At 40.4% G+C, this 14,605-nt stretch overlaps 2 protein-coding genes across 3 annotated transcripts in view; both read right to left on the reverse strand.

The window, feature by feature from the left end:
* Positions 1 to 1,096: 1,096 nt before the first annotated feature.
* LOC141289843 (casein kinase II subunit beta) lies at positions 1,097 to 7,924 on the reverse strand. Its single transcript, XM_073822036.1, has 7 exons — positions 7,852 to 7,924; positions 7,172 to 7,252; positions 5,901 to 6,003; positions 4,476 to 4,591; positions 3,512 to 3,587; positions 2,180 to 2,369; positions 1,097 to 2,088 (listed from the first exon to the last, which is right to left on the reverse strand). The coding sequence occupies exons 2-7, from the start codon at positions 7,241 to 7,243 to the stop codon at positions 1,998 to 2,000; spliced, it is 648 nt and encodes a 215-aa protein (XP_073678137.1). The 5' UTR covers positions 7,244 to 7,252; positions 7,852 to 7,924; the 3' UTR covers positions 1,097 to 1,997.
* Positions 7,925 to 9,057: 1,133 nt separating this feature from the next.
* LOC141289175 (protein PRRC2A-like) overlaps positions 9,058 to 14,605 on the reverse strand; it is a 37,775-nt gene continuing 32,227 nt past the window's right edge. For both annotated transcript variants that reach the window (XM_073821281.1, XM_073821280.1), the window contains exon 16: positions 9,058 to 14,477. In XM_073821281.1, the coding sequence (XP_073677382.1) occupies positions 11,468 to 14,477 (3,010 nt within the window). In that variant the 3' untranslated portion in view covers positions 9,058 to 11,467. The remainder of the gene's footprint in view (positions 14,478 to 14,605) is intronic.

The raw sequence follows: 14,605 nt of genomic DNA on the forward strand, positions 1-14,605 counted from the left end.
CACTATTTTCAATATAATTAAAGTGAATGAACACTAAGGTTGTCAAGCTCCAAAATGAGTCATAAAAGTGGTCCATGTGGCATAAAGCCAGGGTTTGTACAAGGTGTTTGAAGTAATTGATTTTGACTTTTTGAAATTTAAGGCCTGGAAAACCCTTGAAAATAGCAATATTCCTGAAGTGCTTGAATTATTGCAATTTTATTATTAAAATTATTATGGCAATGTATAAAGTGAGTATCATTTGCTTTATTTCAGAACTTCAGAGTGCGAATGGCAAAACATTTGATTCAGTTCAGAGCGCAAATCAATTGATTCAGATGGGACTTCGGTGCAGTTTTGCGAATCATTCGATTTAGGGTAGGACTTTGGTGGTGGGTTCGCGAAACATTTGCTTCATTTCAGAATGCGGATATTGCTAATCATTTGATTCAGATTGGGACTTGCGTGCAACTTTGTTAATCATTTGCTTCATTTTGGAACTTCGGTGCAGGTTCACAAATCACTTGATTCAGTTTAGAACTCTGGAGTGTGAAACATTTGATTCAGATTGGGAATTTCAAAATGCACCTACCATTTGTTTAAATTCAGAACTTTGGAGCGCAAATTAATAGATTCAGATTCAGCGTTTGGTGCTGGTTTTGTGAATCATTTGATTTAGATAGGAACTTTGGAGCGTGGATCATTTGATTCAAATCTGGACTTCAGTTCGCAAATCACTTGATTCAGTTCCGTACTTCACAGTGTGGATTTCGAATCACTTGATTCAGTACGGAATTCCAAAACATGCGTATTGTGAGCCATTTGATTCAGTTCAGAACTTAGGAACGTAAATTAATCGATTCAGATCGGGTGTTCGGTGAGGGTTTGGGAATCATTTGATCCAGATCGGGACTTTGTGTGGGTTCGCAAATCATTTAATTCAGTTTGAAACTTAAAGAGCACAGATCGCGAATCATTCGATTCATTAAGACAGTAATGTCCTGCAATTTCATTTTACAGTGTCTGTATGAACCCTGATAAAGCATCCTAATATGGAAAGGAGCCATGATACTGTTTGGGAGAAAAAAAAAAGGAGACATGAAGGACTCTCACACAATTTAGGAAAAGACATTTATTGTGAATTCTGAACCCTGGTTCCTCAACAGCTGTAAAGGAAAAAAAAAAAAGTTCAACAGGATCAAAAAAAAAAAAAAAAACCTTCCAAAGCATTCAAACTGATTTATATATTCTACTCTTCCGCCTCTCTAACAGAAGAAATACTTTAAACGAGAAGAAAAACCTGGGCGCATACCAAACATAAAAAACATCCTAATTGTGGTTCTGTGGTAAATCTAGTAAAACCTCTTGACACCAGAAAAACTGAAAATGTTGGCCTTGTTCTGACGAGTACTGCAGGACTGATGATTAAAACAAAACACTTGTCTAATTAAGACAGAGACAGGTTCCTGATTGCATTTGTGTCTTCCCATTTCTGGTCTTTTCTAATACATGCACTGAAAGCTTGCAGTCTGTCAACAAAGAACAGTCAGACGACCCCAGCTCTGAGCTTAAAACAAACCCAAAATATACTGTCTTTCTCATGCAACAGCCATTTCAAAGTAAGCCAAATATCAGGTTGCACGGAGAAGGGGACTGAACGACAATATAACTGCGGTTTTAACGATCAATCAACCCATCACACCATGCTTTCGCACGCAAACTAAAACAAACAGGACCAGAGAGTGAGCAGAGCCATCCTACAGGTATCTATCTTTAATTATAACTTTATTTTCTATGTGGAGGTTAAGAACTGAAATCGTTTTCACAAGGAACGCCCCATTTTCTGTACACTGTTTCAGAGGTAAGGTTTTCGTTTCTCCCCAGTGTTTTAATAGTCTCGCTCTCTCCGTATTTAAATCTCGGTCGAATCTAAAACTGTTGGAGAAGAGTGAGGCCATGCCGACGGACACACAACCCAACCCACCCCATCCCACCCCCATCTCGCCCCGCTCAGGTTCTTAGCGGATCGCTTTGACGGGACTCTTGAAGCTGGAGGCTGCCTGCAGCTGTAGCTGGTAAGCCATTGGGTGAATCTTGAAACCATAGAGCCTGGAAGAAGAGAATAAGAGTGATTTTAGAAATGTGAGAAAATCCATTTACACAGAGCAGCAGGTGGCCACCGTATAAAGGAAGGACAAACCTGGGCACAAACTGGTTGGCAGGCCTCTTTGGCCGGTATTCGGGATGCACCATGAAGAGCATGTGGGGGAAGCCAGTGCCAAAATAGGCTCCATCGGTGTGATGGTGCCTGGACGACTTGGGCGTGTACACATCCATACACTTAGGGCAGTAGAGTTTCACCATGGCCTCGCCAGGAATGTCAGAGAGCCCTGGAGAGAAACACAGAACACCATTCATTACAGACATTTATCTTATCTTACATAAATAGGACCTATTATGCAAAAATCTAATTGAAACAGCTGCAGTGTGTGAAAACCAGCCTATAATGGTAAAAATCCTCACACTCATTTTTTATAATCATGAAACTCTTAAACAGGAAATTCCAGATTTCTCCCCATGTGGATGTCACTGTACAGTCTCTACCCTATTAGCATAGACACAGCCCTGAGTGAGAAGCAGCAGTCCGCCATTACAATTTTCTTGCTCTAGCTGCTAGAGATATACAATTTTAGCACCAAAGAGGCATTACAAGTGTTTTGGGATGCACCAACGAACATAGGAGTCTCCATAGTCTCTCCAAGCTGCTTAGGACACTGGTTAAATTTCACTTTCGAAGAAAATGTCCAGGAAAATAAAATCTGAAATCCCCCATTTGATTAGGGATCAATAACACTGTGCACGTGAACGTCAGCTCCAGACAAAGCAAGGGTCTAGGGCTGGACAATATAGTGAACGATATTGTGAGGCGCGTTTAGTCAATGAAGCCGGTGCTTTGATTAGTAGTAAATCTCCATCACGTGCGTTCCGCTCAGGTTCCGCTGGAGCGGCAATTAATACACAGAGATTTAAATCTCTGACAAGCTACGCCATATCGAGCTTAATATGGAATGCGATATTGAGCGCGATATGGCGTAGCTTGTCAGAGATTTACGTCTCCATGTATGTGGTAGTTGAAAATGACTGAAACCGACTGCTTAAATTTGTGGAGCTCATAATCACAAGTGGGACTTGTTGTGGGAACATACAAGGCTAACCGCTACTGAGATTTTCAGTAAGTGAGACTGCAGTTGTGTTTTTTTTTTCTGGCTCTTGAAGCTCAGCCCCTCTTCTGAAAAGGCAGCTGGGAGCACTAGCTCATTTGCATTTAAAAGGACAAACAAAATGGTGTGTTTTAGACACTTTTAGGGTATGAGCGAATTTAAACTATTAAAAAAAAAATGATAATAAGTTATCTGTGGGGTACTTTCAGCTAAAACTTCACATACACACTGGGAACATCCCAGACTTATCTTACATCTTATAAAAAGAGGCATAATAGTTCACCTTTACGAAAAATAAATGGGACACTCACCAATAGGCAGCATTGGCTGATTCTCACAGTAAACACGAGGACAGTAGCCAAAATCTCCCTGCTGGTACTTCTCCAGCTGCAAGAGAAAACAAGCACAACATCACAGGTATGAAGTATTTCTTTAATGACATTATTACGGCCCTATGATTTACGCAATGCGGATGGAAATGCGGAATCCAGTGATAAAAATGCAATTTACCGTATGACGCAGAATGTCACAGAATTCGTTGAAATCTGGATGAATAATTCTGAGTGTCTCTGCTTGAATGAATGGTGCATTTGTGTTTACTAAACACATATTGAAGTTTGTGTGACGCTCACTGTTCTCAGCTTCTGCTGCTTCAATATACCAGTACACGAACACAAACACTAGAACTGCTCTGAAAGCATTTTACCGTTTTTTTTTTTTAGGAAAAACTATCATATCACAAATACAAAAAAACTATGGTCTTTACAGCAACCCATCAAAATACATTTTTTGTGAAACTGTGACAAAAATTTGACTTAATGTAATGACAGCACTACTCCTACTACTAAAATTATTATTAAAACATTTTTAATGAATATTTACCAGAACTTATTTACCAGAAAAATGTAAAGCATATTTCTGGGAAAAATAAAAATAAATAAATTCTTTATAAAATCATTTAATCATAGATGCTTTTGATTAACATGTAATGAAACCATTAAAATGGAATCCAGAAAAATAATAGAGAAAACAGAAAACTGATTGCTATTGAATTGTGTACATTTTATTACCTCAATTAATTATACATGCTTCTTGATTAAAATATATATTTTTTAATTTAATCATTAAAATATAGTCTAGAAAAATTTTAAACAAAAAAAAAAAATGGACTCCAGAAAGATTTAAACAGAATTTGCCAATAAAATAAAATGAAACTGATTTCATAGGGCCCAACATTACAACAGTCAACACCTAGATGCCCCAGGGAAAACATACCATCTGGGCAATGCCACGGTTAGTGAGAATATAGCGTGCGTGGATCAGTCCATACAGCATCTCAGCAGCCTGCTCAATCAGGTCACTCTGGTTAGGGTTGTCCTCCAGCTCCTCATCTGACACACAATAACACCATTAAACAGCCAGAAAATCACAATGTTTAAGGTCTGCATGAAAATGGTAATGCCATTGCCTTTTCTTCCCATTTGGATTTCATAGTGATTTTAAACAGTGAAATCTTCTCTAGTATGTTTTTTTTTTCTTTTGCCGTTTTTATGGTTTTATTTTGGATAGGACAGTAAGTTGAGAGGAGGTAAAATAGTAGTAAGAGAGGGGGGATGGGATCAGGAAAGGTCCACGAGCCGGGACTCAAACACGGGACGAAGACTGTAGTATGTTTTTTAGAAATTGCACTTGAATTCAAATGAATTTCTGTTAATCTTTATTTGAATCACATTTAAATCATGAAAAACAAACCAAGTTACAACATTTTTGGGAAACATTTAGCTTTAGGCAGATAATTATGGTAAATGTGCATCTAACAAGTCTGTCCCCAAGCATGAAACAGATTAGGAGAGTGAATTCAGCTGCTATCTGGAAAGGAGATTAATGGATTTAGTTTAAAAAAGTCTTGCCTAAAACTACATTTTAATGGGTCTGTTTGTTGCATGCACAGTCTAAAGTACAAATCACAATGAAACAAAAGTAGCAAAATAATAATAATAATTTCTCCATGTTGTGAGACAGTCTAATCAAAAACTATTCAGACACCAGATATAATTTATATATTTTTTTACTAGTGGGTGCAAAGACACATTAGTTCATTTATGTAAGTGAGGATAGCAAAATAAAATAAACTGACATTTTACCCAAAAAATTATTCATACAGGAGACTACCAATAAATGGAATTTAAAAAATAGGACCAAATATTTGATCTGACACTTTGACCTGACCGTGTTGATGCATAGCTTTCTATCAAAGATTCTATCTTTTCTATCTGATGTTTTCAAGATGAACTGACACAGTTTAACTCTTGAGTTTGTCATTTTCTAAACTACTGCGAATAAACTGTGATATTGTGAGAAATGAAGGCGTCAGAGTAAATTTTGGTTTGACTGTACATCAGTATAAGATATATATATATATATATATTTTTTAAAATATTAGAGCAGGACCTAATTTCATGCATCAGTTGTGACTGGATGTTAAGATGTGGCCATTGCACTCCATATGGGAGACAGACAAACAGTGTTTTAAGGGGAATAAACTATTGGAGAAATCCTGCTTACGCCAGCATAGAGAAGACTCATTTCTACCACGAGATTGTGGCATTTTATTTTTTTTTAAATCAGATGAGAACATTATTTAAAAAATAAAACATGTACAAAAAAAACACATGCATATTCATTCACACAATCACTGACCAGGTTCCAGATCCAGGATCATGTCAAGAGCTTGTCTGTAATGGGGAACTTGTTCATTGAGTCCCGTAAGATTAAACTTGTCCTGAATGTAGTCCTCATCTACCTGCATGGAGTAAAAAGAGATGTACATCTATCAACATTAATGCAGACAACGGCACATTTATCTAGTGTTCTCTAAAACAATAACAATACCACAGGTTGATTAAGACTCCTGCTTTGATTTTAAAGGTGCCATAGAATGCATTGATACAATATTTTAAATTGTTCTCTGACATCTACATAGAAGGTTTATGGCATAGGAAAGGGCAAAAAAAAAATCTCCAGAAACGGTTTTACAGGTCCATTTACAACCCTAGGATTTGTCCCTAGAATGAAATGCTCTGTTATTGCCTTATTTGGAAGGTGTGCGAATATTAATGAGGAGCTCTGCTCTGATTGGCTGTTTCACAGAGCTGCTCATCTCAATAGCTCACACACGGAGGAAAATATATTACGGAGCTCAAGCCGCTTTTAATATGCGGTTTGTTGAATCTGACGTTTTGAATCTGCAACATTTTACTCTCACTATTGTGACCGCATGTGCTCTGTGTAACGTTACACTGCAGCGACACAAGTACTTACCGCACAAGTTAGTGATGCTCAGGATCTGTAAATCATTCGCCATTATCAGCGCAGTCATCTCTCTGTTTATGTACTGCAATGTAACAGGCCTATCCCTTCATTGGCTTGCCTTCTTTTACTGATGTACTGAAGTTAATGATGATTGGGCGATGCAAATGTTGGAGGCGTATTTATTAACGATCCCGGGGCTATTGCGTAATAGTCGGTGTTATGTTGGAATTTATGTATTTTTCAGTGGTCTTTTGCAAACACCAGAATTATATAAGGAGGAGGAAATGGTGGTGTTTGAGACTCATGGTATGTCATGTCCATGTCCAACTGTTATTATTTAACTATGCCAAGGTAAACACAGTTGTCCATTCTATGGCACCTTAAACAAAACGGTTTTCTATTTTGAGGAAACAAATACCTATATGTGCCTCAAACTTAAAAATAACTTCACGTTTCCCAGTTACAAATGAAAGTTTTAGTGGTAAAAGTGCATAAATTCTTCAAACATTTACACACATTCCCACAAGTTGTGCTATCATCTCAGTGGAATGGTGCTCATGTCCAATAGATATTTCAACACTTCAGTTAATTTCTAAATGGTTAAGCTGACATTTTTACACTCCCTGGTCCCTTGCACAAAATATGAGACGAATACAAACCTCACAGAAGAACTCGTTTCCCCGTAGACCACAAAACCAAGAAATCCACGACACTTCCTCTGAGCTACTCATGTTGGGAAACTAGAAAAGAGGAGAGCAACATTAGACTGAAACTTAAAAATAAAATTAAATAACAGAGACAAATGGTCAAATCAAGTCGGTTTTTACTGGTAACACAGAACAAAAACACTAAGAGTCATATTGCTGCGGTAATATGTTTCAGGTAACGTTAAGTACATGTTTATAAAAAATGTATCGTGTTTAAGTGTTTTCACGTAAACAATTGACTGGACTGGCCTGACGCACGCTAACAGCCGACTGGTTACCTTATCACCGAGTCAACGAATAACATACGGACAAATGCGATCATCTATGAGAATTTTTTAAAACACTGGCAGGTTTTAAATACTCGTTTGTACCTTGTTAATATATACTAGACATTATAGCTCGTGTATTCGGCTAACGAAAGGATGAGTTTAGCATGCCGCTGCTAATGTTAGCTTACGCTCAAACGAAGGCCGCAACAAATTCGCCGTGTCTCTCTAAAATATGAGGGATGAAGACAGTTCTAATACTTAAAATTAATAACAGATTCACTTAAATAAACTTAATCCCCGCACAAATCGAAACTGATAGATATTATTGTTCATTATAACGATTAAAGCGTTTATTCGTGTTACCTCAAGGATCTCCCGGGGTCGATGTTAGCCGCAGCGATACAACTGTACGCTGATTGGAGGCTTCCGCTCTACATACCACACGTGATCATAAGGCAGGTCACTTCCGCCTTCACACATCTGCGGATCTTGTAGGAATTTTAGTCTTTGTAATTAGAGGTATTCCCATTTGTAGTGCTTTCGCTGTCTTTCTGGATTAGAAAAGTAGAACCAAGTATTCATGTAATATTATGATAATATAATTCAATACTGAGGTCATTGAATTATATTGCACAAGATATGCAATAATAATTTTATTTTAGTTCTCTTTTTTTTTTTTCATGAGAGTGGGCACGGCCCTGAATTTAATGGGTCTGTTTTCCGGTGTCATTCGCTTCTAGCTACTTTTAGCTGTATAAACAGCTCGTTTTACTGCTTGATATTGCAAACTGGTTTGTTTTACCATAGTATTTTAATGTATTATCTAAATTACAAACACACTGGTTTGCAGTGTTTACCTTGTTATTCTTCAGGTGATTTTATGATAACAGCTAATTAACCAAAAATCTTGCATTCACAAAAAATGGTTTACTTCCATGTTCAGAAATAAGGTGGATAATGCATGGCTGTATTTTCCCCCAGGAATGCTTATGTGGGTCAACCACAAACATTAAAGATGTATGTTTTTAGAAATGTTTATTACAGAAATTGTTGTAGAATGTGAACTTTAATTTAGGTGTAAATGTATGTACCTAAAACATGAAGGTTTGCGTGAAAAAAAGCCTAAAATTGAATACTTATTTGTGACCTCAGGCCACAAAACCAGTCCTAAGGTTCAAATTTACATCTGAAAGCTGAATAAATAAGCTTTTAATTTATGTATGGTTTTTTAGGATAGGACAATATTTGGTTGAAATACAACTATTTGAAAATCTGGAATCGGAGGGTGCAAAAAAGAAAAAGAAAACACCTTTAAAGTTGTCCAAATGAAGTTCTTAATGCATATTACTAATCAAAAAAATAAGTTTTGATATATTTATTGTATCAAGCTTACAAAATATCTTCATGGAACATATTTACTCTGATGATTTTTGGCATAAAAGAAAAATCAATGATTTTGACACACACAATGTATTTTTGGCTATTGCTACAATTATACCCCTGCTACTTAAGATTGTTTTTGTGGTCCATGGTCACATTTGATGGTGAAATGAAGTCAAGCCACAGATCTTCCATTAAAACAAAAGATTTTTATTTAACTTTTTCTCTGTATACTTTTTTATTATAATAAGACACTTCTCTGCTTGTACATTGCTCCCTTGAACTTAAAAATGGCAACAATTGTGTATGGGAATGTAAGTTGGGGCGGACAAACTCAGATGCATACCAATATACATACATGTGTGTATATCAAGGTTCCGATAATAAGCCATAGATGCTAGGACAGCAGTAACAACTTCAGGTACCTTGGTATAGTTAGAAGTATAATACAATCTCTGAGTATTTCAAGGAATACACATTTCTATTCATTTTTACTCAATATTGGTACATATAATGTGACCACATCAATGGTTTCAGTTTAAGAGGGATGATAAACAGCACTGGAAGCCGATGGGAGAACAGCTTCCAACGAATAAACCGACCAAGCTGTATCAGAGGACAAAACCATGCTTGGTAAAAAACGTCTGCAAGAAAAGTAAAATGAACCCATTTTAGTTCTTTTCCTTAGTAGGTAGGAAAGAAAAATATATAGCGATTTAACTTTTTTTTTTCCACAGCACTTCATCTGGATTAACATATACACACACTTGAATGTATATAATGAAATATCCTAGGTAAAATAAACATCCTAATAGTGTCAGAAAAAGGTGGGCAATTGGGACTCGTGTTCGCCCTTTCGACAAAGCGTCCCATCCTCAAAAGAACACGTTACATGTAGAGATCAGATATAAATTCACACATACTTTTTAAATGCCCTACTCACACATACATTTCATTTGAAAGCCCTACTTATTATGTCAAAGCTATTCATTAGACCAAGGCATTCCCAGAAAACAAACAAACCCCAACTTACACCATTAGGATATAGATGCTGGTCAAAATGAGGAGGGAACAATGCTTTGATCCGTTTCGTTTTAGACGTCAAGCATGTGTGGTTTCTTGTTAACCTGGGCTCAGGCTCCCTGGATGGGCAGGTTTTGTTTGACGTCAGGCATATTGCACATTGAACCAATGTCTCGTTTTGTAACACTACTCAAAAAGGGCCACAGACTCCTTGGCGTTGACTTGTGTCTCAATGAGATGACTGGTAATTGAATTGAAGCTCAGTCCGAGGATGCGAGCAGGACAGCCGCTCAAAGTTCATGAGACATGTTTTAAGGGGACTTTGGAAATACACACTGGAGGAAGAGCTTGTGTAGGTCTCATTTAATAAAAAATGGGAATTTACAATGCAGAGGGTGGTGAAAGATTCTCTACACTCCCTAGCACTGTAGCGCAATACTTGTCATGTTCAATAACCTGGAACTGCAGTATGACACCTAGTCGAATAAGATGCCCAATATACAGCTATTCATTTGGAGGAGAAAGAAAAAGAAAACATTGAACATTATTCTAAAGGACAGTTTAGGAGTTTACTGGCTTAACGTAAGTGCAAGACTTAAAAAAAAAATCTTTAACGGATGTTCTCAAAAAAAAAAAATCTAATGAGGATCTGACATTTAAGCTAAGAGTCAATTGATTTGCTCACAACAGAAACAACCTTAAAACGATGTGATCTGTGAAGAGGAACTTTTAAAGAACCTTCACTTAGGATCACCGTCTAATAATATAAACGCATATAATGTGCACTATTAGACTACATTTCCATGCGGAGGCCAAAACAGCTAATGAAACTATTTGAAAACCCAAAGCAATGAGCAGAGAGGACTTATAACTTAACATAAGGAAAAAATACACCACATAGTTCTGAAAAGTGGGCATTACAGTGATACTCAAGGAAAAAAAAAAAAAGTCATTGGTGTGATACTTGGTGGGCACAGTAGTATGTGAGTTTGAACCAAAAATGAAAGGGTTTTTATTTAAAAATGCGTTTTAATGACCTGCTTTGCAGGAGAAAAAAATATATCCTCAACTTTAAGGGTTGAAATGGAAAATTAACAACACAAAAAAGGGGGGAAACAAATCTATGATACATTCGTTCTCATTAAAACAGCAACTTCCAAAATCCAACGTGTGATGCGACTACACAAGTACATAATATCAACCTTGGCCTTTCGTATATACTTCAAGCCACAGTTCTTCACCTAACGTGCCCAGCATACACAAACTAAGCACATCTTTCTTAGGTTGATGTCATTTTGTGCTTGTATATGCGAACATAAACGGGCCATGTGTTAGAATGTGAAAGGAAATACTTCCATTAAAATGGGATGTGGTATGTAAAATCTCAAGAGATTTGTGGGATTTCCAATTAAGGGACAAAAAGCTACAAACCGAAAGAGCTGTGTGTTCATGGTCTTGGTAAGTAATTTTATGTGATAAAGTGTTAACATGTTAAGGGGGAAGAGGTTTTACACAAAAGAGTGGCCAATGATAGAGGGATGCATTTGAAAAATTTCCAAAAAAAAAAAAAAAAGCATCACTTCCTGTTCTTAGGAGAGGGCCAGTTGCCACGCCTCTCACCACGATTGCCCCCGCCATTGCCAGCTCCACCCACCGGTCCACCACCAGCACCGGGTGGACCCCTGGGGCCTCTTCCTCCACCTCCACCTCCACCACCACCACCACCACCGACATTAACCCTTCTGTTCTGCCTCTCCATTCCAGGGCGCTGACTGGAGAAGCTTCTCTTGCTGGTGGCCAATTCTTTAGCGGTCATCTCCCTCTCGCCACCACCGCTGCCTCCACCACCTCTTCCCGATGGATGGTTATGGTGGTGGTGATGATGATGGTGGTGGGAGGAATAGGGTTTACCACCACCACCGCCTCCTCCACCCTCTCGTTCTCGAAACTCGGTGAAGTCACTGCTTTCGGAAGCGGTTTCCCATTCCTCGTTAGCTTGATCAGAGTTCTGGTTAGAGACGTCTGGAGATTTGGCACCCCCGGCTGGGTTATGGTTGTGATGGTGTTGAGGGTGCGACTGGGAGTTGCCCTGGTAGTGATGGTGGTGGTGGCTATTGAAATTTTGGTTTCCACCCCCAAGGTTGCTGCTGTTATTATTATTGTTAGAAGTTGCGGACACGCCGTGGTTTGCATTTGCAACCGTTGCGGTGGGAGTGCTATTGGTTTCTTGCAATGGTGAAGCAGCTTGCTGCTGTTGTCCACCTACGACTTCGATAATTCCACTGCTTCCGTTTATACGGGCTGCGTTGTCTCGCTCTTGCTTGAGTCTGCGGAACCTGGGAGGTTTGTCCTGCTGATGCTGGGATCTCCCATGGCGTCTGCGACGAGGGGGGCGCTCAAATCCTCTGTTAGGGAAACCTCGTCCGTCGGGAGCAGACAGAGGAAGAGTCTGGTTAGGAGTGCCAGTGGAATTTGATGGAGCATTACTTGTGGACAGCGGAGCTCCAGTGCTTCCGTTCTCAGCGGACCCCTGTTGGATAGCGGTAGGCACAGAGGGATTAGGTGCGGAGGGATTTGCACTTTGACTCTGAGACTGATTCTGCTCTGCAGGTTTCTTCTTGTCACCATTACCTCCACGGCTTGAATCTTTAGAAGGTGGTGGCTGCGAGGACGTCTGTTGTTTTCGCACAGTTGCAGATTTTGCAGACCAGCCATGAGAAGCAGTGCCAGGTCCAGACCTATGTCCACCAGACACTCCCACACTGCCTCCGCTTCTATGGAGGCCTCCTCCAGGACCACCACCACCACCTCTGCCACGTCTAGATGGCACTCCCCTTGGTGTGAACACTCTTGTCTGGGAGTTCCGCATTGGAGCTGAAGAAGATGAAGGACCTGTTGTAGAGTTCTCTCCTACGGTGCCAGACTTGGTGTTCGGTCTGCGGTCTTCCTTGTCAGAGTGAGCAAGTTCGCTACCAGCACTCTCGCTCCCGGTTTCAGATCCCCGTTGTCTCCTCCTCTTTGGCACCTCTTCATATTCAGAGCCTTCGCTTCGAGTCTCACTTCGGTTCCTAGCACGTCCCGGATTTGGCTGAGAGCCTCCGTGTCCATGTCGACCGCTGCCAGATGATACCTCTCGTTTGTATTCTTGATTGGAAGGTGGATGGTGGTAGCCACTGTTGGCAACTGATCTATAGTCCCTACTGCTCCTGCCACCTGCTTTTCCACGGCTGCCACCACCTGCACTGCCAGGGTAAGTGCCTCTGTAGCCTCGTCCTCGGCCGTAGAACTCCCCTCGGCCACCACGGTTGGATCGGCTACCTCTAGATGAAGATGCATGGTAAGTCGTGCTCCCTCGTTCAGCAGAATGCTCTCTTTCCCTCCTGGACTGTGGAGCTGAAGAGCCAGAATTCTGAATGGAACTTTCTCCATTTTTGGATCCTTTACTTGTACCCCCAGTGTTACCTCGCTCCTTTCCGCCAGTTCTGGGTTTATTTGATGAGACTGCATCATCTTTCCCACTAAGTGCTGAGGAGGCTTGAGCCCCCGAGGCCGGTTCTTGTTTGGTTGCGTTCTGGCTAGTATCTTGTTCTTTATCTTTACCAGAGCCTCCAGTGATCTTTTCTCCTCCTCCTTCACCACCCTCTCTTTTCATCTCTTTAAGTACTGGTCTCTTAATAGGACCTGCCCGCTTGGCTGTGGTGCCATCTGACTGAGTAAAGGATTTGTTCTCAGACCCCTGATTTGCAGGTTCTTCAGTATTTCCACTCATTCCAGAGCCCGGACCCTTTCTGTTATGGGATGAGCCCCCACTCGCGCTACTACTACCGGGCCTTGGACCCCAGTGTGTCTCAGTTTTGTGCTCCCGACTGCGAGGGTTGGCTTTAGGGTGGTGCTGCTGCACAGAATGCTGTGGGGGCTGATTTTGCGTATGTCCCATCTTCTCCTGTTTCCTTCCTGAAGCATGAGCATGTCCATGTCCATGTCCGGTATCATGCTCAATCGGTGGTGGTATTTGATTATGTAAGGACTGTTTTCCACTACCGTCTTCTCTAGCTGAGGAAGATGACGAGGATGAACAGGAAGGGGAAAGGGACAGCTGATGGAGTGGAGGTGAAGGGTCACTCTTTTTGGGCTCCCCCCCTTTTTCTCGCTCTCTGCCATTCTCTTGCTTATGAGGATGAAGAGAGAAATGAGGGGGGTGAGCAGGAGGACCGTGGTGTTGGAGATGCGAGTTGGTCTCCAAGGCCGAGTGATCGGAACGGCCATTACGGTCATAATGGGGATGAGGATTCCCCCAGATTTGGCTCGGTTGGCTACCCTCTTGATGGCCAAAACCATGCAGTGTCCCTCCACTGCCACCCCTTTGCTGCAGGTGGGAGCCCATTCGGGACCCATTGTCAGGGTAGCTACTGTAACCTCCTCGCCCACCCATGAAGGGCTGATGATGGGCATGGTGGCCAGCACCCTGGCCCCCAACTTGAATTCCAAGAGGTGGTGGGGTTTGGTTGGATGAGCCAGATGGAGAGCTGGGTGGCTGAATGGGAGCTGTGCCTCCCTCCCGCAAAAGTACTGGAGGAGTGTCACTTCTGGAAACATTAAAAAAGAACAATGTGTCATGCTTCTGAAACAAATTAGAATTTTAATAGAAACTAATTTAATACAATAACTTTGTATTTTTTAGTATATACAATTTAAGTCAAAAGTTTACAAGCAC

This window comes from Garra rufa, chromosome 17, assembly GCF_049309525.1.
Source record: "Garra rufa chromosome 17, GarRuf1.0, whole genome shotgun sequence".
Lineage (NCBI taxonomy): Eukaryota > Metazoa > Chordata > Actinopteri > Cypriniformes > Cyprinidae > Garra > Garra rufa.